This window comes from Euprymna scolopes, chromosome 1 (genome assembly GCF_053919585.1).
Source record: "Euprymna scolopes isolate OS-2025 chromosome 1, ASM5391958v1, whole genome shotgun sequence".
In the NCBI taxonomy this organism is placed as follows: Eukaryota; Metazoa; Mollusca; class Cephalopoda; order Sepiida; family Sepiolidae; genus Euprymna; species Euprymna scolopes.
In genome coordinates this window covers 151,913,318-151,937,619 of record NC_136482.1, presented here as the reverse complement: position 1 = coordinate 151,937,619, position 24,302 = coordinate 151,913,318, and the positions used below count along the sequence as shown (strand labels likewise).

Genomic DNA, 24,302 nt, shown 5'->3' with positions numbered 1-24,302 from the left:
AATTTGAAAATAATTTCTGACGAGGACGCATCACAGACCGTCTGAAACGCGCGTAAACGATTTCAATGACTTAAAAACATTATTACAATGATCCAAACATAATTCTCAATGAAAAACCAAGACACGGAATAATAAAATAATGTTAAAAAATACACATTGTTGGTGACTTCTCCCTTATTTAAATATATATATATATATATATATATATATATATATATATATATATATATATGACTCTCTTGAAAATTCAGTATGTTACAGTTATACATATTCTGAGATGACTGACCAATGTTTATGGTTCCAAGTTCAAATAAACAGCTACAAAAGGAATTGGAATACACCATTCTATGCTTCGGACTGCTTTTGAACCATTTTGCATGAATCGGCGTCAGTTTTTGAGTGGCACAAGAAATTTAAGGAAGGCAGGGAGTCTGTGAGGGATAATTAGAGGTGTGGAAGGAGCAATGAATCAGAATACCAGAGCTGATTCGCTAAATAAAGAGTTTCAATGATAGGGATCGTCGTGTGTCTATAGAAACAATAAGTTCACAGTTTAATGTCAGTGTGGGAACTTTGTGCACAATTATCTATGAGGAACTGAAGATGCGGAAGATTTGCACAAATGTTATCGCAACTTGTTACAGCCTATTTGACCAGGAAGGGCACCAAGACAGTTACTCACCCTCCATATCGTCCAGGCCTTGCTCCCTGTGACTTTTTGTTATTCCCTAAGCTAAAAAAAAAAAAATTACCCATTGTCGGTGTGAATCAATTGAAGAGATAAAGTAGTCGTTGATACGTACATACAAGAGGAATTCTACGGGGCTTTCCGGAAGTTGTTGGAACGGTCCAACAAGTGTATTGTAGCCGGAGGAGATTACTTCGAAGGGTACAAGAGTTTCATGTGTGTACTATCAATAAAAGTGTTCATACGAAAAATGTCTGGAAACTTATTGAAGGCACCTCGTATACTCACTCAGATTTTCACATACACTTGTGCCCGATATTATTCATACCCCTCGGATCTTTGAGATTTCTATAAGAATATTGCTCAAACCAGAAGATAGACAATATTAAAGGGATTTCAAACAATAAATCAAGCATAAGCATTTAATTTAAACTCAACAAATAAATAAATTGTGCAAGTTTGAAGCATTATACTAAGAAAAATAATAATGGCACTAGTTCAAAATTATTCATACCTCTCTTACTAATAGTCAATAGCATGCCCTTTATTCTTAATAACTGCCTGTAACCGTTTTGGATATTTATCAACAAGGTTTTTACAAGCATCAACACTGATTTTTGACCATTCTTCAATGCAGTAGTTCTCTTAATCCCTCAAATTTCTAGGTTTCCGCTTTTTAACCTCAGTTTTCAATATGTGCCAGAGGTTTTCGATAGGGTTCAGGTCAGGACTCTGGCTAGGCCATTCCAAAACATTAATGTGATTATCCTCAAACCATTTCTTGACTATTTTGGCAGTATGTTTTGGATCATTATCCTGTTGAAGGACCCAGTTTGGTCCTAAATGGAGCTTCTCCGCATCCTGTCAAATGTTTTTCTGGAGTATCTCCAAATATTGCTCCTTCTTCATGGTTCCATCTATCTTGACCAAACTACCTGGACCACTAGCCGAAAAGGAACCCCAAAACATTAGGCTACCACCACCATGTTTCACCGTGGGTATGGTGTTCTTTGGGTTGTAAGCTTCTCCTTTCTTCCTCCAAACGTAAGAAGCATCCATATGGCCAAACAATTCAATTTTTGTTTCGTCAGTCCACAAAATACTTGAGAAAACGGACTCTGGAGAATTCACATGGGTCCTAGCAAACTTTAGACGTGCTGCAAGGCGTTTTCCGGTGTGCAATAGAGTCCTTCTTGGTCTTCTTCCTTTCAGACCATTTTCATGCAGAGTCCTTTGCAATGTTTGCCTTGATATTTTTATGCCAGAAGACTCCAGATTTTCTAAAATGTCCTTAGTAGTGGTGGTTGGATTTGCATTAACACTTCTTACAACATTCCTGGTGGCTCTAGCAGACAGTTTCCTTTTCCTTCCTCTACCAATCAAGTTGTTTGTTGTGTGGTGGCTCTGGAATTTTTTGATGATGCTCTGTACTGTTGCTGTAGGGACCTCAAATTTCTTGGAAATTGATTTGTAAACCTAAACCATCCTTATGTGAATTCACAATTTTAGTCCTAAGATCATTACTAAGCTCTTTTTTCTTCCCCATTCTAATATTTTTTATTCTTTTTTTGGTTTTCAGTTGATATCATTTTAATTTCTGAAAAATGCAAAAAACGAAATGAAATTAATCAAAGGTTGTATAAAAGCATTAAAAATAAGAATCAAACAGGAAACAAACAGTCAGAAACTAGATTAATACTGAAAAAATAAGGGGGTATGATTATTTTTGAACATTGCAGATTTTATAAATAGCTGTATATTTCTTTTATTACAAGTATCCCGAGATTTTAAAATGACGAAAATGATCAGAAGAGGTTTATTAAGAATATGTATCAATATGGACGTAAACAATAAATTCTTACAAAGTTACACCTAATAAACACAATTTTCAAGAGGGGGTATGAATAATATCGGGCACAAGTGTATATGACACCTCAGATATATAACACGGTTAACCTCAAAATTAAAAAAAATGTTTTTGTGAATATTAATATACAAACACACACGCATGTGTCATTGAAAAGTCACAAAAGCTTTAATATAATACGAACATACACAAACTTCCAAATGGTATACTCACAACCGGACACACATATAAAACGATATATTAACAAGGATAATTACACTCTATATACAACCCAAGTTTTCCAAGTTCAGAATAACATAAATATATATACAAAGTTGAATTCACAAAAAAAAAGAAGCAATATAACGGAGTAATACAGCACATAAAATGATACAATTCTAACGTTTTCAATTAATTTTTACTTGTGAATGCTAAAATAGGACTGAAATTAGTTTTATTAAAAACTAGCAGGGAGACCACACGTTGCTCAGGATTAAATGATGCTCATCGAATCTATCACATTCCCATATTTTTTTATTGTCATTGAAATCGATGAAATCGATCATTTTTCAATCAGATCGATTAAGTGCTTCTCTATTTGGGGACCTATCCAGGGGCACCGGGAGGAAGCTTCACATGCCTACCCGCAATGTATGCGTCCACAATACATTGTAGTCTACATTGCACTGTAGAGAACTTACTGTTGATTTTATAAAATTATTTTTTTTAAATATATAATTGCTAGAATTAAAGCTTAAAATGCAAAAGTCAAGTATCATGGTTCAGTTGTGCTCTAAACAGAAACATTTATTTCGAACAAGTCTCTGTCTTATCAAAGAACTTATTGTTGATTTTATATGCATATACTTGTGCGGTGATAATGGCTTTGGCTTAAGTTTAAAATGAAAAAGTCAAATATCATGGTGCAATTGTGTTTTTAACAGAAACATTCATTCAGAACGAAAAAACCTACTGTTGATTTTATATGTTAGACCTTTCGGATTGTGTGGTAATAAAAACTTCTCAAATGCCCTTTTGATGTTAGGCCGTGTAAAGTGTAAACTTTGGTCAAAATCGCCTGTTCCTTCTTTAAATTATCGATTCGTATCTACGAACACTGTCAGACACATAAAACCTATCTACGAACACTATCAGACGCATAAAGTATCTTCGTCTGAAATTTCATAAAAATCTGCCCAGCCGTTTTCGAGTCCATATGGAACGAACACAGATACAGACACAGACACAGCCAAATACAGACAGCCAGACCGATAAAGTTTCTTTTATATAATATTATAGATACTATAATATTTTCTTGATTTATAACTATTTACTTCTGACGTTTTCTTTATTTATATAGTCATTTAATTATTTATTCTATATGATCGGCCTTTAGCAAATATTTTTTTTTTAATATATAATTAATTACCGCATTTTTCAAGACATTTATTTAATTACTTACCACTTTAATTACTTATTTATGTAATATTGATTACGTTTGATAAGTTAGAATGATATTGTAGGGCTATGACAACAGCATCTTCTTTTCCTTGTTTTGATTCTCAGGTATATATCCATTGATACCTTATATGTTTTTATGCAGGGTGATATAGTTCTCGGTTGGTTAATTGTGTATAACTGTGTCGGATATATACTCAAGAGTCAAAACAATGAAAAAAAATATGCCGTTGTAATAGCCTTAATTATTACATATGTAACTAGCTAAACTTAAATAGTATTCATCTAATGGATTCATAAGAATACACGTTTACTTAATGATGATCTAAACGTATTAGCGTTCACAAAGAGTACAGCAGATATATCGGCCAATCTCAGCTTGAGACTCGCAAACTGACAAGGAACTTTTAATAGATAAAGGAAATATGTCTAAAAGAACTAATGCTACCATGATATATTACGCAAAGTGCTAACTTGAGAACTGGCATAAAAATAGTAGACACACAAAAGATTGTAATGATTTATGTTCTATCTGTTTTTTTATTGGAACAAAGAGGACATTGCCCGTTCATTTAAAATCACGTCTTGGTTTGCTTGGTTGTTTTCTTTTACAGGTCATTTAATGCCAAATCCAGTGATTTAAGAACAGTTTTTTTTATAGAATATATTTATTTTTTTTCATATCGGTTTCTATTTAACCCATAGTTGGAACCCTTACAGGTACTATCACTCCGGGTCAGAGTGGACCTGAGAGGAATGGTAAATTAAAGGGTTGCTCCACACACCCCAAAGCCCGCAAGCTGGGGCCTCATCATAAGACCTAAAAGCATTTAATTGTTCTTTACTATAACGTTGCGTGTGACGTTATTACTTCGACGCTGATTCATTCTGCGAATATATATATATATATATATATATATATATATATATATATATACATATATATATTCATATATATATATATATCTAAGCGGTGTGTGCGGCTTTGCTAGATCGTAAAATACGCTTAAATATGATATTTTAATATGTCCAGATTTCGTACATATTATTATAGAGTCGTGATTTAAAAAAGTTAAAAAAAAAAAAAAAACGTTTTTGGGTACCATCAGTTAGGATCGACACCGAAGGCAAAACTGTAGCATTCACAGCTGGTGACTTTACCCGAGACACGTATATGAACAGATTAAAAATTAAAAATTACAAATAAACTAAGATTAATATACACAATGTTTTACGATTTTTTTCATTTTTACCCATATTTGACCTCTTATAAACTATTTTAACTGGCTCAATTACCCATAAAAGAACGGTCCATAAAAACTCCAAACATTTGAGGCCCCTAGCGCCGATCTGTGACTTTAATTTTTGAAAACATAGAGTTTGAACATATTGAGACAGAGAGACAGACATATCGCCTTGTATACAGGGTGACTCCCCCAAAACGGGCCCCAACTCTAATTAGACCCTGTTTCTTAGTGTTTTGTCCGAATGAAATGATACTTTGGTCATAACTAGTTTATTATATTAAAAAAAATCACATCAAAACACTCGGGTCTTTGGCCTTTTTTCTCCGTTCTACGAGGGGCGTGCAATAAGTAATGCTCCTGACCCACTTCCAGTTGTCTGATCTAGATGAAATTTTGCATGTGCAATGATTTATATATCTACGGGTTATGTGACAAATTACCGCTCTGAACTAATTGTGGTTTCTGTTTTACAGGTGTTTGAACTGAGTCAGGTGTGAAATGAAGCCTGTTGAATGTCGAACAGTGATCCGGTTTTTGTATTTGAAAGGACGCACACCGCAGGAGACTTTTGATGAAATGAAAGAAACTTATGGTGATAATGCCCCATCATATGACTCTGTAAAACGCTTGCATCGTGAATTCAAACATGGCCGGAAGTTTGTGGAAACAGCTCCCAAACCTGGCCGCCCCCTTCTGCTATTGATGAGGCATCTGTCCGTCAAGTTTAGGCTGCCATTTTGGAAGATTGACGCATTAGTAATCGCCAAATTGCCCAAGATGTTAAGATTCGTAAAGGGTCTGTGGCAACTATCATTCATTACCATTTGCATATGCATAAGTTGTCTTCCAGATGGATCCCCAGGTTGCTCACACCATTCCAGAAGCGAGAACGCGTCGAGTGCTCGAGGATGAATTTGGAGATGTGACAAGAAGATGAGTCAAAGTGCTGGGTCCATCACTATGATCCAGAGATCAAACCCCAGTCAATGCAGTGGGAGCACTTGGATTCACCACCTTCATAGAAGGCAAGGATGCAGTTCTCCGCTGGCAAGGTCATGCTCACAGTTTTCTGGGACCAGGACGGTGCAGTGATAGCAGATTTCCTGTCAAAGGGTACCACAATAACAGGAACCTATTGTGCTTCACTTTTTAGGAAATTAAGGGAAGCTATCAAAATCAAGTCGGGCAAGATCAGCAAAGGTTCTCTCCTTCTGCAGAACAACGCTCTGGTCCACAACTCGCATGTCGCCAAATCGGAAGCACGGGCGTGTGGTTATGAAATCCTTTCCCATCCTCCCTACTCTCCTGACCTTGCACCCTCTGACTTTCACCCCTTCCCAGCCATGAAGTTGTTTTTGAAAGGAAAGCATTTCCCAGATGATGCAGCCTTGATTTCTGAAGCACGTCGTGGTTGGAGGACCAACCTGAACTGTTCTACAAAAACGGTCTCCAGAGCTGCATCAAACAATGGTAGAAATGCATAACTGTGCGTGGTTCCTATGTAGAGAAAGACTAATAACTGTGCCAAGTTTCGTTGCTCTACTACTATGGGAAGTGGGTAAGGGGCATTACTTATTGCACGCCCCTCGTACAGCATATGTTCTAGATAGCCTCCATTTAGCATTTGTTTTTTTTTGTTACCCCTGTATATATATATATATATATATATATATATATATATATATATATATATATATATATATATATATATATGTATATGTTTCAATTTCAGACCATTTATTATACATGTATTGAAATTAATTGCGCCTCTTTTTTTGTCGTTTGAATTAAACGCTAATACGTTGCAAAAAATTTTAAAACATAACAAAATAAAACATCTATCATTCTTCTTCCACAAACGGCAAAAATAATTAACGTTAACTCTCTCTCTCTCTCTCTCTCTCTCTATATATATATATATATATATATATATATATATATATATAGAGAGAGAGAGAGAGAGAGAGAGAGAAAGAGAGCAACTAGTTTACGTCTTACATTTGTGGAATCCTGCAATATACTGGAACGAAAACTGTAGGCAAAAATGATTAACGTTAACTCTCTCTCTCTCTCTCTCTCTCTCTCTATATATATATATATATATATATATATATATATATATATATATAATACTAAAACTCTATGGATCTTGTATGTTTGCAATCAGATTTCCGGTTTTCAACATCCGGTTGCGCATGCGTAAATAGCAACGTCTTCAATCCGTTATTCCAATTCCGGAATTTTTATATCGCTTTTAATACAAACAATTTCATTTAATTTGATCAAATAGTTTTTTGTTTTTTTTTTAACGGCTAAAAACATTCAACTTCGTAAAGTCTGTCGCAGTTTTAAAAAAACTTCTCCCTTTTAAAAAACAAAAGTAAACAAACAAGAAAAACAACACTCATTATTAATAGAAGCAGCGGCGGTGAAAGAAAACACCTCTCACTTTCCCTCTAATAGATTTCAACACTCCTACTCCCTCTGTTTTCGTTACGTACGCGAGAAATCTTTAATTCATGTCATTATAAATAAATAATTTTATAAAATCAACCGTAGTTTTTTGTTTTTTTTTAACGGCTAAAAACATTAAACTTCGTAAAGTCTGTCGCAGTTTCAAAAAAACTTCTCCCTTTTAAAAAACAAAAGTAAACAAACAAGAAAAACAACACTCATTATTAATAGAAGCAGCGGCGGTGAAAGAAAACACCTCTCACTTTCACTCTCATAGATTTCAACACTCCTACTCCCTCTGTTTTCGTTACGTACGCGAGAAATAGTTACGTGTATGTGTGAGAGAGAGAAAAAGGGAGCGATGTAAAACTGGATAAATGATAAACTTTGTGCTGCTGACAAATCACTGCAAGATTTTGGATTGCCTTTGCCTCAGAATTTACCTAATGTGATTCACATAAATAGAGCCATAATGGATGAGCAAAGTTACAATATAGCAGAGCAAATGACATATGTAAAGACACATCAACATTTATTAAATGACGAACAATCGATCATCTACAACTTTATATGCAGTTGCTTAAACACAGACTCTTCTTCATTGATTTTCATCGATGCTCCAGGAGGCACAGGAAAGACCTTCTTAATAAAACTTCTTCTTTCAAAAGTAAGGAGCTTAGGACAAATTGCACTGGCTGTAGCATCATCAGGTATTGCTGCAACATTGATGCCTGGTGGTCGTACTGCTCATTCCAGATTCAAGCTTCCTCTCAATGTAAGAGAAAATGATGTTTGTAATTTTGATAAACAATCAGAAACAGCCAACTTGATAAGGGCAGCAAAACTTATTATTTGGGACGAATGTCCAATGATAAGAAGGGAGAGTTTAGAGACGTTCGATAGGACTCTCAAGGATATATGTGGAAAAAATGTTTAAAAAAAATTAATTGTACTAAAAATATAAATAGAAAAGAATTGTCTTAATTTTATTGACCTTATTATTAACATACAAATTAAATATTTTACACAATGGGTACTGAATGTTTGCTTAAATTAAATGAAAAAAGTTACATTTTATTTTCATTTTCTATTTAAAAAGCCATTATTAACATGTGGAGAGTGTTTTTTTTATTATTCTGTACTTTCAACTAACAATTTAATTTAAAAGATGATATATCAAAATTTGAATTTAACTATAATAAGGATTATGATACCTGTTCAGTGCATATTTACCTATAAGTATGACCAACCACTTATAATTCAGTAACTGTAATTTAAAAAAAAATAACAATTATAATAAACAGAACGACTCATAGAAATCTATCTATATTCTTTTTTCATTTTAATATACTTTCATAGAAATGCTTCTGTTATGTAAAAAAAAAACTATTTTCGTTATGCCACAAGTGTCACGCTCATACATGAATTCCATAGCTAATATAACATACTGACCCAACGGGTCACGGGTGGTCTAGTATATATATATATATATATATAGAGAGAGAGAGAGTTAACGTTAATTATATATATATATATATAGAGAGAGAGAGTTAACATTAATTATATATATATATATATATATATATATATATATATATATATATATATATATATATATATATATATAGAGAGAGAGAGAGAGAGGTTAACGTTAATTATTTTTGCCTACAGGAAGACAGCGTTATATTGCAGGATTCCACAAATGTAAGACGTAAACTTGTTGCTCTCTTTCTCTCTCTCTCTCTCTCTCTCTCTCTGCTCTTTCTCTCTTTCTCTCACTCTCTCTCTATATATATATTCTACAGAGCAACAAGTTTACGTCTTACATTTGTGGAGTCCTGCAATATACATCTGTCTTCCTGTAGCGTTTAATATAAAGCTGACTACGTCCGTAATGTAGATATTTGAAACAATATAATTCCAAACCTGATTTCTATGACAAACAAAGGAATATACACTACATAGCTCTAAGCCTGATACAAATGATTGGAAAGTTAAAAATACTGTTCTTCACATTTCAGGAACACAAATATGAGAACACTTGGGACCATCTTTAGTAGTTATATGAAGTTTCCAATGCAAGAATATATCGTTCTCATGTTTATTTTCCAGTAGATGATTGTGCGAAGATAGCTTTTGGCCATGCTGCAAATATCCGGAACTTCACGGACGGTAATTGTCTTCTCTGATACTCTTATCAGCAAATAAGAATGCCCGCCAGCGGTTTCATATTGATAGAGTTATAATTTGCGGCTTGATTTCCCGGTTTAAAATGACACTGATACCTCAGAGGTATGGATGAAGATGATGGGTTTACTTGAATCTAGTGGTCTTCGCATCGATGATAAAATAACCCGTGGACGGAGAAGAAAAAAAAAAGATAATGATAACTTTAATATTACACCACGAAATAATCTCAGACCTACTAAAACAGCTACTTGATCAAATCGTTTATATGAACAGGTAACATTAATCATACATTTTGACACAAGTATTTAGTTCAGTTCTTCCTAACCCTGTGTTTAGCTGAAGGCTTATTAAAACGTTTTTATGCGCATGAAAAGAAAATTATATATATATATATATATATATATATATATATGTGTGTGTGTGTGTGTGTGTGTGTGTGTGTGTAAATATTCTTTATTCACTTATATTTCCCTTTTTTATATGTACCAATTCTTATTTAAGAAACTCAATATAATTACAGAGCACATCTATATTTCTATAACAGTGAACTTGTCTGTCTGTGTGTATATGCGTGTGTGTGTGTGTTGGCTCTGAAAAGTTTTGTCCTTTAATGAAGACCGAAAGAACAAATCTATCTATATATCTATAAAAGTGAAAATGTGTGTGTGTGTGTGTACATTTCCCTGCCAAACTACGCTGTCAGTTTTCAGTCTACAGACTCGAGATTTGATATAAGTTGTATTGAGATTTGGGAAGATCTTTTTAATCGGTTTTCGTCCAGAAATTTGATTGTCTATCGGTCTAATTTCAACGATTTGATCTTCGAAAACTCTATCAAACTCCTCCTCCTATTTTGGGTCTAAACACTTGAAACTTTAGATATAGGTTATTTGAACATGGGTTTAACTTTTTAATTCGATTTGAGCCCAAAACTATTAAATGTTAAGGAGTCAAAATTGGGGTCAAAGTTTAAAAAAAATTGACTTCTGCGATCTCTGCCAAATTACCCAGCCAATTTCTGGTCTAAACATTTGTAAATTTTACATAATGTGTATTCAGACATCGGGCACGCTTTTAAATTGGTTCTTGGCTGAAAATTTGGCTAGCAAATTATCAACATTCAAAAGATTTGACCGTTGCCTTATCTAGCAAACTATTGACCCAATTTTGGTTTTAAACGTTTGAAAATTTACATAAAACGTATTCAGCCATATAGCAAGCTTTTTAATCAGTTTTTGGGCGAAAATTTGACTCGCAAGAAGTCAAAATGTAAAGAGTTTTCTTTTGCAGACTCTACCAAACTCCTCCGTAAATTTTGGGTCTAAACACTTTAAATTTTAGATGTAGGTTATTTGGACATGAGTATAATTTTATAATATATATATACATATGCACATATGTTATGAATAGTACATAGGGCCCGAGCAAAGCCGGGCTGAACAGGTAGTATACACACACACACACACACACACACACACACACACACACACACACACCCATATATATATGTGTATTGTGTATATTTAAGCAGCATTTTCTCATTTAGACAAATATTATTGAATAGCACAGAATTATTCCGTTTTACAATTTTCCTTTTTATCGTCTCCAATCTCCGAATAGTCCTTTTTGTGTTTTTCTCGAAATTGTATATGTTGGATCCATAATCGCGAGCGCTTTCGACAGAAGTACTTCTATCATCCTCAGGCATATTGTAGAAATAAATGTAGGGATTGTTTTTTTAATTTACTTATATATATATATATATTTTTCCTAGTCACGTGGTAATTTGGTACAAGTTAAGTGGGCGAATTGTTTTTTTTTTATCATATATTAAACATATTTATATATACAAACACCTATATACATTATTAAACATTTATCCCAAACATTTCAAAATGTTCCGGCTGCACTCATAATTAATATTATTTATTTGAGGCTTCTTTGTTTTAATGTACAATGCTTCGAGTATTCTTAGCCTATTTACATTTCTCTCACTCTACAATACTCTTGTATTTTCTACCATAATTCTTCGAAATTCTGAATCTTGCCAGCCATGTCCCTTCAAATGTTGTTATATGGAGCTAGAGTCAGAGAGGTGGGATAAATGTTTAATAATGTATATATGTGTTTGTATATATAAATCTGTTTAATATATATAAAAAAAAATTCGCCCACTTAACTTGTAACAAATTACCACGTAACTAGGGGGAAATATATATATATAAGTAAATTAAAAAAAAACAATTTCTACATTTATTTCTACAATATGCCTGACGGTGATAGAAGTACTTCTGTCGAAAGCGCTCGCGATTATGGATCCATCATATACAATTTCGAGAAAAACACAAAAAAGACTATTCGGAGATTGGAGAAGATAAATAGGAAAATTGTAAAACAGAATAATTCCGTGCTATTCAATAATATTTGTCTAGGCACCGCCAAAACTGGGGGGGGGGCAGGTAAGTACTTTTTGACGGACCGTCTTTTTAAAAATCTACCAAAAATCAGATAATTATCCAATCAATACGAAAATTTCAGCGATTATTAAGAGAAGAATGAACTTTATAACAGTGTACTTATTTTTCATACACGATATTTATGTATATATATATTTTGCTTATAACCCTCCCCCTTGTTTTGAGGGGGTTCCAAATATGCTTAAAATAATCATCTGAAACTGAACAAAAGATATTGTGTTGTTGTAAGGGACAGGATTATAGATTAAAAAAAAATGTTTGCATACCTTATTTTGACGTCTGAATATCAGAACTTCGATTGCGTTTAATTATCCCGCTTTTGAGCTTTGAAGTGTGAAATTCGGTGAATATGTTAAGTAAAATAATTAATTTAAGTTAAGCAAAACAATTTCTTTTTTTTTTTTTAATATTTATACGAAAAAAAACATTTTAAAATCTTTGATAAATAAATTAACAATTTTTTTAGCGAGCCGAATAATGCATGACCATTATTAAACAGGACATGCTTTGAAGAATTGATACAAAAAAATTTGATATATATTGTGCCCTTTGTGTTAAAAATAGCATCATTTTTTCGATCCCGTTTGAAAACGTTTGCCGCCTTTCGACTACGGTGGACCAAACGTGCTGAAATAATTTTTTTTATTCTGCTTTAAATTGCCCCCCCCATATTGGGGAGCCTGGCCCCCACACACATACACATTAAAAACCAAACTCATACAAATGGTCATCCATCTGGTACAGGCCAGAATCAGCGTTAATACTACATTGAAATTTTCGTCACTGAAAAATAAGTTTTTTTGGCCTGTTTGGTCTTCCATAGTTTGCTTTTTATCAAATACAAACGTAAACATTGTCTAGATCGACGCGAAGTAACTGGTTGCCTATATAAATAAGTGGAATTATTTGAAATTCAGGTACTTATATTATAATATTTTTGTATATTCTCAGAGAAAATCATCCTAAATCTTTGTTAGATAACAAATAAATAAATTAATTCGTTCAAAAACCTTTTTTTAAAATATTTATGTACGTTTTTTGTGCAAGACAAAAAATGTCAATTGTTAACTTTTTGGGAAAATTTAACATTTAAAATGTAATTAAAAATAGTAGAAAAAGTTTTACATTATTCTGTTTTCTATATTATAAAATTCAGGGTTTTATCTTTCTGGAAAAAAAGTTACTCAGAAATAATGGATTTTAATAAATGTAATTTCGTTTTAAAAAACAACAACTTGATTTTTCGGCCATTTTTGGCGGTGTCTAATATATATATATGTTGACATATTTTATTCGCTTATATTTCCCTTTTTATATATACCAATTCTTATTTAAGAAGCTCAATGTAATGTCAGAGCTTATAATAAATAAATGACAAAAGATAGATTCACTGATTAATGATTAAGTGAATGATTTTGTGCAACGAAACAGATACTGACAAAAATTGTGAATGCCAACTGAATTAAAGGAATAAATTATAAGATGGTCAACATCATGAAATTTTGAATCGAGACATTTGTCATTTATTCATTATATATATATATATATATATATATATATGAAGCTTATTAAAACAAATTTGAATACATGACATGAAAATGATCAAATATGTCTCTCTATACATACAAATATCTATCTACTATAAATACAAACTTTTCTTTGTGTGTGTGTGTGTTCGTTCCCTATAGATTCGATAACGGCTGTACTTTTTTAAAATTTCACACGAAATTATTTGATGTGTTTGGGAGTGTTCTTACGTAGGTTTTGTATCAGAATAAGTTTCGAAAATCGATAATCGATAATATCCTATAAAAGAAGGAAGTTAACACTTCTATACAACTTAGCATCACAAATGCATTTAAGAAGCTTTATCACACCATAAGCAGACGAGCGCTGTCTATAAAATAAACAATGGGTTCTTTTCTAACGGGCACATTCGAAATAAATGTTTGGGTTAGAGTTCAATTGAACTATGATACTTGACTTTTGTATGTTAAACTTTAATTAAAATTATCATGTAAAAAAAATCGTATATATAATTTTACTGCTTTGGGATGAATTTTGCTTAGGGTTTTTTTTTTATTGCTTCGCTGTCTCCACACACACACACACACACACACACACATATATATATATATATATATATATATAGTGAGAGAGAGAGAGAGAGAGAGACAGAGAGAGACAGAGAGAGAGTATGTGAGAGAGAGGGAGAGAAAGAGAGAGAGAGATACAACCTTTTTTGGCAATTTTATACTTTCCAAATCTAAGCGAATATATATATATATATATATATATATATATATATATATATATATATATATATAAGAGAGAGATACAACCTTTTTTGGCAATTTTATACTTTCCAAATCTAAGCGAATATATATATATATATATATATATATATATATATATTCGCTTAGATTTGGAAAGTATAAAATTGCCAAAAAAGGTTGTATCTCTCTCTCTTTCTCTCCCTCTCTCTCACACACACTCTCTCTCTCTGTCTCTCTCTGTCTCTGTCTCTCTCTCTCTCTCTCTCTCTCTCTCGCGGAGGTATTTCGGATGATATCAAAACATCGTTAAACTCACTACTCGTTCAAGCAGCCGCCAATAGCGTAATGGTTAGAAGCCTTGACTGCCGTATAAACGGTCGGGTTTCAATCCTGGCTTGAGGTAGTTGCCTGTCTAGCCGCACTGATGAGCTGTGAAACAGCGAAACAGTACTGTATGTGGATGACTATAGTGCTCCTCACCTTGAGTTGAGCATATTGAGAAGTGAAAAACGAATTACCATTAGCATATAAGCGACGCTCTTTGTGTAAACAAATCGAGCGGAGGTATTTCGGATGATATCAAAACATCGTTAAACTCACTACTCGTTCAAGCAGCCGCCAATAGCGTAATGGTTAGAAGCCTTGACTGCCGTATAAACGGTCGGGTTTCAATCCTGGCTTGAGGTAGTTGCCTGTCTAGCCGCACTGATGAGCTGTGAAACAGCGAAACAGTACTGTATGTGGATGACTATATATATATATATATATATATATATATATATATATATACAGTCCTGGTGAAAATCATAAGACCACTTAAGAAAGTAAGCGTTTACGCATATTATCGAATTTTTAATCAAACAAATGGTTAAAACCATTGCCAAAAGGGAAAATATCATGGAAAAAAATAAAATCTGCTTCATTCGAAACCTTAACACTGATCTAATAATTATTTTTTAAAAAACAAATATTTTCACCTGGTCAAAATGATAAGACCACTGATAATTTATCTAACAAAAGTTAATTATAAATTACTAAAAAGGGTCTCAGTATTTAGTATAGCCTCCATTATTACGAATTACTTCAAAAAGTCTCTTCGGCATGCTTGCGACTAAATTTTTTATCAGTTGCGAAGGAATTTTATCCCATGTACTGAAAACTGAATCAGAAAGTTCCTTTATCGAATCATACCGAGTTTCTATCCTTGAACAAGTCTTTTGCCATCCATCCCCAAAGATTTTCAATGGGATTGAGGTCCGCAGAACATGCAAGTGTGTATCGCAGCGTTGTCTTGCTGAAAAATCCAACTTCTTCCACACAGACGTGGACCTTCAGTCCTGATAGAAGCATTTTCAAGCATTGAAATGTACTTCAATGATGTTTTCCGGCCTTTCACTATTTGCAACTTTAGGGTCCCAGCTGACGAGAAAGCACCCCAGATCATTAAAGACCCTCCTTCACTATGCCGAGTTTAAACAGTCTCTTTCGGCAAATTTTTATCATGCTAATAGTGTTGAAATCCATCTTGACCATCAGATCATCTAGATCAAACTTTTTCTCATCGGAGAATATTACATTTTCCCAACTTTTCTCCATCCCAAGTCTGGTATTTGGCGGCATATTTAAATCGATTAGTTTTGTGCTGTTCAAGAAGACGTGGTTTCTGCAGTAGCTTTAAATGATATAAACCCTTCATTTTCAGATGCCTTCTGATGGTTTTAAGACTACATTCTACTGTTGTTTGGCTTTTCAATCGACTTGAGCTCATACTGGAGTTTTTTTAAAACTTCTGATACGGCGATCCAGTGATGGGGTTATGTTTTTGGTCGACCTGGACTCTTTTAGTGCCCATATTGATATGGATTTCTTAAAAAATTTGTGATGACCGTTTTGCTACGATTCACTTCGTTTGCAATGGATCTATGGGAGAGTCCACCCCTATTAATCTCAAAGATCCGTTCTCTCTCAAACTCTGATAATGGTTTGCCTTTTGCCATTGATAATTTAATAAGATGTTTTTTATCCACTAACAAGTTGCTTTTAGTAACATAGAAAGCTTTTCGTATTCATTTTTTCAAAACTAGCCGATTTTATTAAAGTGGTCTTATCATTTTGACCAGGTGAAAATGTTTGTTTTTTAAAAAATAATTATTAGATCAGGGTTAAGGTTTCGAATGAAGCAGATTTCGTTTTTCCCATCATATTTTCCCTTTTGGCAATGATTTCAACAATTTGTTTGATTAAAAATTCAATAATATGCGTAAACGCTTACTTTCTTAAGTGGTCTTATGATTTTGACCAGGACTGTATATATTACATGGTGGTCACCACTTATCAAGACTCGGAGGCCACTCGGGGATAAGGGTTATTGCATGTACAGTAATCTATGGGATAGTATCGTAGTAATCGTTAGTAATGGAGATTTGATAAAGTGTCTTAAGGGGGCAGTTTATCAGGAATTTTTTTATGTTGGACTTGAAGACATCCAAGTTGTAGTTAGGTGGGAAACAGGCAAACGGAAGAGGGTTCCACAGGCGTACACTTGTAAGAAAGTAGCTTTGTTCATGGAATCTATGTTTTGATATAGGCACAAATAAAGAGTGGAGAAAATTATTTACAGTGGTTTCAGATAGAAGGGTATATATATATATATATATATATATATATATATATATATTTTTTTTTTTTTCTTGGCTGTACTTCACAAACGAAGATTCTATGAAGGGGTTGTCCACGTCCACTGTAGACACGCTTGTGGCTGCGATCCCGATGCGGGACAAGCAGGTTTGCCCACAGTGGCTGCAGTAAAATTACGTCAGGTGTGGCTGCTGAGGTTTTCTGAATCTTCCTTCGCAGATTCTATGTGCGGGAGATCTCAAAGGAGGCGATAGCCTGGCGGACACTACATCGCCAAGTAGCACGGTCAGCAGCGAGAGCAGACCATTAGAGGTGGAAAATGTGGCAGTCACCAAGGGACTTCTTCAGAGTGTCTTTATATCTTTTCTTCGGTGCCCCTGTAACGACGACCAGTACTGAGTTCGCCATATTGGTCAATCTTGGGCAGGCCATTATACTCCATTCTGGAGACATGCCAGACCCAGCATAGCTGTGACTTCAGCAGCATGGCCTCGATGCTGGTGATTTCCGCCCGCTCGATGATCTCAACATTGGTGACATAGTCACTTGAGAATGGTGCGGAGGCTAGAGGAGTCGTAATTGGTGGCGGTAAATTGTCCAGGACTCGAAGCCTTACAGGAGGGTGGAGAGTACTACGGCTATATACACACTGGTTTTTATGCAATTTTTTAAGTGTCTGTTTTTCCAGACTCTGTTGTATTGTCTGCCAAAAGCGCTGTTAGTCTTGGCCTGTCTGTTGTGTATTTCCCTCTCGAGTTTTGCATCTGATGTGATGGTATACCCCAGGTAGGTAAACTGGTGAACGGTCTTCAGCTTAGTCTCGCCAATTGTGATGTGGGAAGGGAGGTACTCTACCCGGGGAGCTGGCTGGTTGAGGACTCCCATCTTTTTCAAGCTGACATCCGAAGAGCTGGGCAGCCTCTGCGATGCAGGATGTGAGGCGCATCAAGGCTCTTTCGGTGTGGGCAACAAGGGCAGCATCGTCGGCAAAGAGGAGGTCTTGGATCAGTTGCTCGAAGGTCTTTGTGTGGGCTTGCAGCCTTTTGAGGTTTAACAGACTGCCATTGAGGCGATAGCGAATGTAGTCATCGTCAAGATCTTCGGTCGCCTGCTTGAGCATCATGCTGAAGAATGCTCATATCTTCGGTTTTATAGGACGAAACTACATGAAAATTTGCAGGCTTTTTGAAGATTATAATACTATTCTATGGTTAAAATTTATGACAATTGGTAAAAAGTACCTATATTTTCAAACCAATAAATATGCCCAAATTTGCCTTAGTCTGTATATATAGTGTCCTGGCAGGCTAGCTCCAATTTTGCTGCTTTGGTATAAGTTTTGTTTAGGGGTTTTCTTTGATGTTTGGCTTCCCCGTGGCTTTGCCAGGCCACTAATATATATATATATATATATATATATATATATATATATATATATATATATATATATATAGAGAGAGAGAGAGAGAGAGAGAGAGAGAGAATTGATATATAGTTTGCTTGAAGCATTGTGTAGGATAGGTATGTCGTAGAGATTTAGAAGACTATCATAATGCGAGGAATAAAATATAGTCGGTGTTGGTGAAAGAAGACGAAAACAAGTGGCGATTTACAAATCAATAAGTACATACATATATGTCTATATATACATATATTTATTCAGTTGTATTAAATACAAATATCTTACTTGTTATGTTGTGACAATATCCTTTATATTTCGGGAAAAAATTCCCCTTTTCAAATGGTGGACGTGACAGATCAATTCAAAACATGCTAGATGATGGAACGGAAAATGAATTTTACTGATTCATGTCACCTAATGAACAATTTGAACTTACCTTCAAAATCTATTTCTCTTACTATGGAGCAAAACATTGATTCTCTTTTTTTCGGACAAGGCGTTGGTTCTGGTGGAAACTGTTCGCATTCGCCGTAATAGTTGTCTTTCCTTGAATCACACCGTGAACACATGATTACTCCGTGTACATCTGCAAAAAGACAGGTAAATCGTATAAGAGAAAAACAAGTTCACCTTTTCTGAAACAGATATAAATATAATAGCTATCTGTTTGGGATTACATGAAAGCAACCGCTTCAAATAATTACTAGGAGCATGAACAACAACAACAAAAAAGAAACTTTTGTCAAAGACAACACAAGAATCTGTGCTTATATACAAGTGGATGCCTCTCTTGTGTGGCCCCCTAAATTATAACTACACTTGTGTAATTTGATAACGATGATATACTTACCAATAAGAGTTATAAAATGTAACTATTAATGGAAATCTGTCTAGATAAACTTAGATATGTTTATATATGTTAATGTACATGAGTCATACTAATAAACCGATAATCTATACATCTATAAAAGTGAAATTGTCCGTGTGTGTTTGTTTGTGTACATTTCCCTACCAAATTACTCTGTCAATTTTCAGTTTACAGTCTCGATATTTAACATAAGGGCTATTGAGATTTGGGAAAATATTTAAATCGGTTTCCGCCCAGAAATTTGGCTGTCAAGGAGTTTATCTAGACAGATTTCCATTAATAGTTACATTTTATAACTCTTATTGGTAAGTATATCATCGTTATCAAATTACACAAGTGTAGTTATAATTTAGGGGGCCACACAAGAGAGGCATCCACTTGTATATAAGCACAGATTCTTGTGTTGTCTTTGACAAAAGTTTCTTTTCTTTTTTTTTGTTCAGGAGTTAAACGATTTGACCTTTGAACACTCTACCAAACTCCTCCACCAATTTTGGGTCTAATCACTTGAAATTTTAGATGGAGATTACTTGGACATGGATAAAACTTTATAATTTGATTTGAGGCAAAAAAATGTTAGGGGGTCAACATTGGGGTCAAAGTTAATCCATATTCACCTCTGCGGTCTCTACTAAATTAATTAGCCAATTTCTGGTCTAAACATTTGCAATTTTACATAAAATGTATTCAGAGATAAGGCAAAATTTTAATCAGTTTTGGTTGAAAATTTGAGCTGCCAAGGGGTCAAAGTTCAAAAGATTTGAATTTGCGATGACTGCCAAACTATTCCGCCAATTTTGCGCCTAAACATTTGAAATTTATATATACCGGATATTCAGCTATGCAGCAAGCATTTTAATCAGTTTTGGGGCGAAAATTTGGCTGTCAAAATGTCAAAGTTGAAAGAGTTGACCTTTGCAGATTCTACTAAATTTCTTCACCAATTTTGGGTCCAAACACTTGAAATTTTAGATGTAGATAACTTGGACATGGGTACAACTTTATATTTTTATTTTTAAAATAATAAATTTTAAGGGATAAAAATTGGGGTCAAAGTTAAAAAAAAATGATCGCTCCGGTCTCTACGAAATTACTCAGACAAATTTTGGTCTAAACATTTAAAATTTTACATAAAGCAAGTTATGAACAGTACACAGTGACCGAGAAAAGCCGGACTGAACTGCTAGTTTATATATTTATAAAAGTAAAAGTGTCCATCTGTCTGTGTGTCTGTCTGTCTGTGTACATTTCCCTACAATCTACAGACACGAAATTTGATATGCAGGGTACTGAGATTTGAAAAAAAAATCTTTGTAATCTGTTTTCAGCCCGAAATTTGGCTGTTAAGGAGTCAAAATTAAATAATTTGACCTTTGAGAACTCTACCAAACTCCTCCAACAATTTTGGGTCTAAACACTTGAAATTTTAGATATATGTTCCTTGGACATGGGTCTAACTTAATAACTTAATTTGATCCCAAAACAATAAATGTTAAAGGGTCCAAATTGGAGTCAAAGTTTAAAAAAATTGACCGCTGCGGTCTCTACAAAATTACTCTGACACTTTCTGGTCTAAACATTTGAAATTTTACATAAAGGGTATTCATAAATAGGGCAAGCTTTTTAATCGGTTTGGGTTGAAAATTTGAGCTACCAATATATAAAGCTATGTATGCATGTTTGCATGTCTGCTTAAAACTTTCGATAGAGGCGATGCTTTTTCACAAGATCAGTATCGTTTTGAACCTCGACCTTTCAGACGACAAATATCGAATAATTGGCTAAAAACATTAATTTCTTCACCTTTAACTGGGCACTTTTCTACAGGGATGGGTCGCTTTTTTCGCCGACATTGTCTAAAGTTATCCCCTCTTTTCGATTGTCTAGCCTTAATTTAAACATAAGTCACTTCCAGTTTGGCCGTGGTTGTAACAGCAAAGACGTCACGTTTTTTCCCCATTCTTTTCCTCCTTCGCGGTGCGGGTTCGAGCCTGCCTTCCTACTACCACTTTTCTTTTCTGCTCAAAATACACCTCCAAACAACCGGCAAGCACGGGCTGAAATGCCAGTATATCTATAAAAGTAAAATTGTCTACGTGTGTGTCTGTGTGTGTACATTTTCCTACTAAATTACTCTGTCAATTTTCCGTCTACAGACTCGAGATTTTACATAAGGGGTATTGAGATTCAGGAAAATCTTTCTAATAATTTTTTTAGCTAGAAATTTGGCTGCCAAGGGGTCAAAATTCAACGATTTTACCTTTGAAAACTCTACCAAACTTCTCCACCAATTTTTAGTTTTAACACTCCTTGGACATGGATCAAACTTGTAAACTGGATTTCAGCCCAAAACAGTAAATGTTAAGGAGTCAAAATTGAGGTCAAAGTTTTAAACAAATTTTATCTCTCAGTCAATTTTTGGTCAAAACATTTGAAATTTTACATGTAGTGTATTCAGACATAGGGCAAGCTTTTTAATCGATTTTTTTGACCAAAGATTTCGCTGCCAAGGGGTCAAAGTTCAAAAGATTTGACCATTGCGATGTTTAGCAAACTATTCAGCCAACTTTGCGTCTAAACATTTGAAATTTTACATAAAGGGTATTTAGACATGCAGCAAGCTTATTAATCAATGTTTAGGCGACAAATTGCCTGCTAAGAGGTCAAAGTTGAAAGAGTTGACTTTTGCAAACTCTACCAAACTCCTCTGCCAAGTTTTGGTCTTAAAACTTGGAATTTTAGATGTAGGTTGTATGAGACTAACTTTTTAATATATATATATATATATATATATATATATATATATATATTAAACGTTTTTCTCATATAACCTACATCTAAAATTATTTTAATATTTATATATATATATATATATATATATAAAAATATGCACATTAAGTTCTGACCAGTACATAGGGCGCGAGCACAGCCGGGCTTAGCTCCTAGTAAGGAATATTTTAAACACAGCTGTCTGGCATAAGATTGTTTAACGTGAGATATATACTTAGTCTAATATAATTTTTCGCAAATCAGAGAGAGAATGAATTGAAGGCCTTCTGGAAAATTCAAATATCTCAAAGTTTTATGAAACTTTAACAAGTATCAGGTGTTGATTATAAATGTTTCCTTAATTCCAATTTGATTTTGTTATTTTAATGGGTTAATATTCTAGATTTGCGTCGAATTTTATCCATAATAATTAAACACTAATTAAGCAAGGTTCTTTGGGGTTTTATTTATTCTTAAGGCTTCTTTATCTTAAGGCTTGAATTTAATACCTTTTCCAGAATTAAAATCATATAGTCGATGAAAATTTGAACAAGTATTCTAGAGATAAAGTTTACAGCATTGTATCCTAATTTTAATCGAAGGGAGGTATTAGGGTGGTTCAAAACTTGCTCGAAGAATTAAGTTTACCCGCACATCTTATTTGTCACGCGGACGAAGAACGGACGAATAATTAGGTAGAAATTTGCATTTGACGAAGGAAGAAGCCATTCAAGAGTATGCAGGAATGCAACGCAAACAGTCCAGAAGTTGCTTAATGTTTCCTAACGTTTATTTCTGTGTTAATTATTGGCATGTTTGAAACCATTTGAAATCAACATGGTGAATTTTTTTTTCTGTTTTGTCAGCATCGAGCTACTTGGTGAATCCTTTCAGGACTTGTTAATGAAAACGCACGGGGAAAAGCCCTAGAAATGTACAATGTTATTTGTATTCTATTCTATGTACAGATAGATTGGCGAATGTTAATAGTTGAAATACCCGTCTCAGAAAGGGGTCCATGACACAAAAAAACCCACTTCGAACAATTTGCAAGAAATTCAAAGATTCCCTAAAGAAATCAAAACACTGCGAACGTGAACAATGTGTAACTATAGACCTTCCACGACTGACACTTCGCATATAGAAATGTTAATTAAACATTTTAATTTTAATTAACATTAAAAATAATCACTATGAACTTAATTTTATAGTTTAGAAATAATCACTATGAACTTAATTTTATCAATTAAACATAATCACTATATAATTTATTTAAAAAAAAGAATCACTATATACTTAATTTTATATACTCGTGCGTCATTTATTTTTGTCGTAAATCTATGTACTGCATAAGCAAATCGACACACCAATTAAGCGAATTAAGCAATGTTGAGCCTCGTCAGTACTAAAATGGTTGATCATTTGATAATACTAGGAGTTCTATGTTCTCTCCGCTTATCTTGGCATTGTTTCTAGTCGCCCTGAACTTCTTACCAATGGAATCAGGAAATGCCCGCTCAGGGAAACTGCACCACAATTACACAAGTAGCTTCCATTACAGAAGGTATCCATTGTCTATTAAGACTGGATTTAGGCCACGATGATGAAACCACATTACACTCTCAGACAAAGTTATCAGTTTAGATGCTCTCGATGGTAATTCCGTGCTCGACACTTCCCTGATGAATCAGATCCTGGATATGACCTTAAACTATATCCGATGGTGAAGCCCCGGCTTACGGACTTTGGGGAGTGTGTATCCTCCCTTCAATTGCCTTTGCTCCTAGGTCCCCTCTGACCCGGAGTAGTAGTACCTGTTAGGGTCCCAACTATGGGTTAAATAGAAACCAAATTGAAAAAAATATATTATATAAAAAAAAAATTCTTTAAAATCACTGGATTCGACATTAAATAACCTGAAAAGGGTTGATATGCCGTAAAACAAAAACAACCAACCTTTTTAATAAATAGAATCTCCCGATCACAGAAG

At 34.1% G+C, this 24,302-nt stretch overlaps 1 protein-coding gene across 1 annotated transcript in view; it reads right to left on the bottom strand.

Moving 5' to 3' along the window:
• LOC145276715 (uncharacterized) overlaps nucleotides 1–24,302 on the bottom strand; it is a 522,786-nt gene that overhangs the window by 19,686 nt on the left and 478,798 nt on the right. The window contains exon 2 of the mRNA XM_080127920.1: nucleotides 19,112–19,261. Coding sequence (XP_079984046.1) covers nucleotides 19,112–19,261 — 150 coding nt within the window. The remainder of the gene's footprint in view (nucleotides 1–19,111; nucleotides 19,262–24,302) is intronic.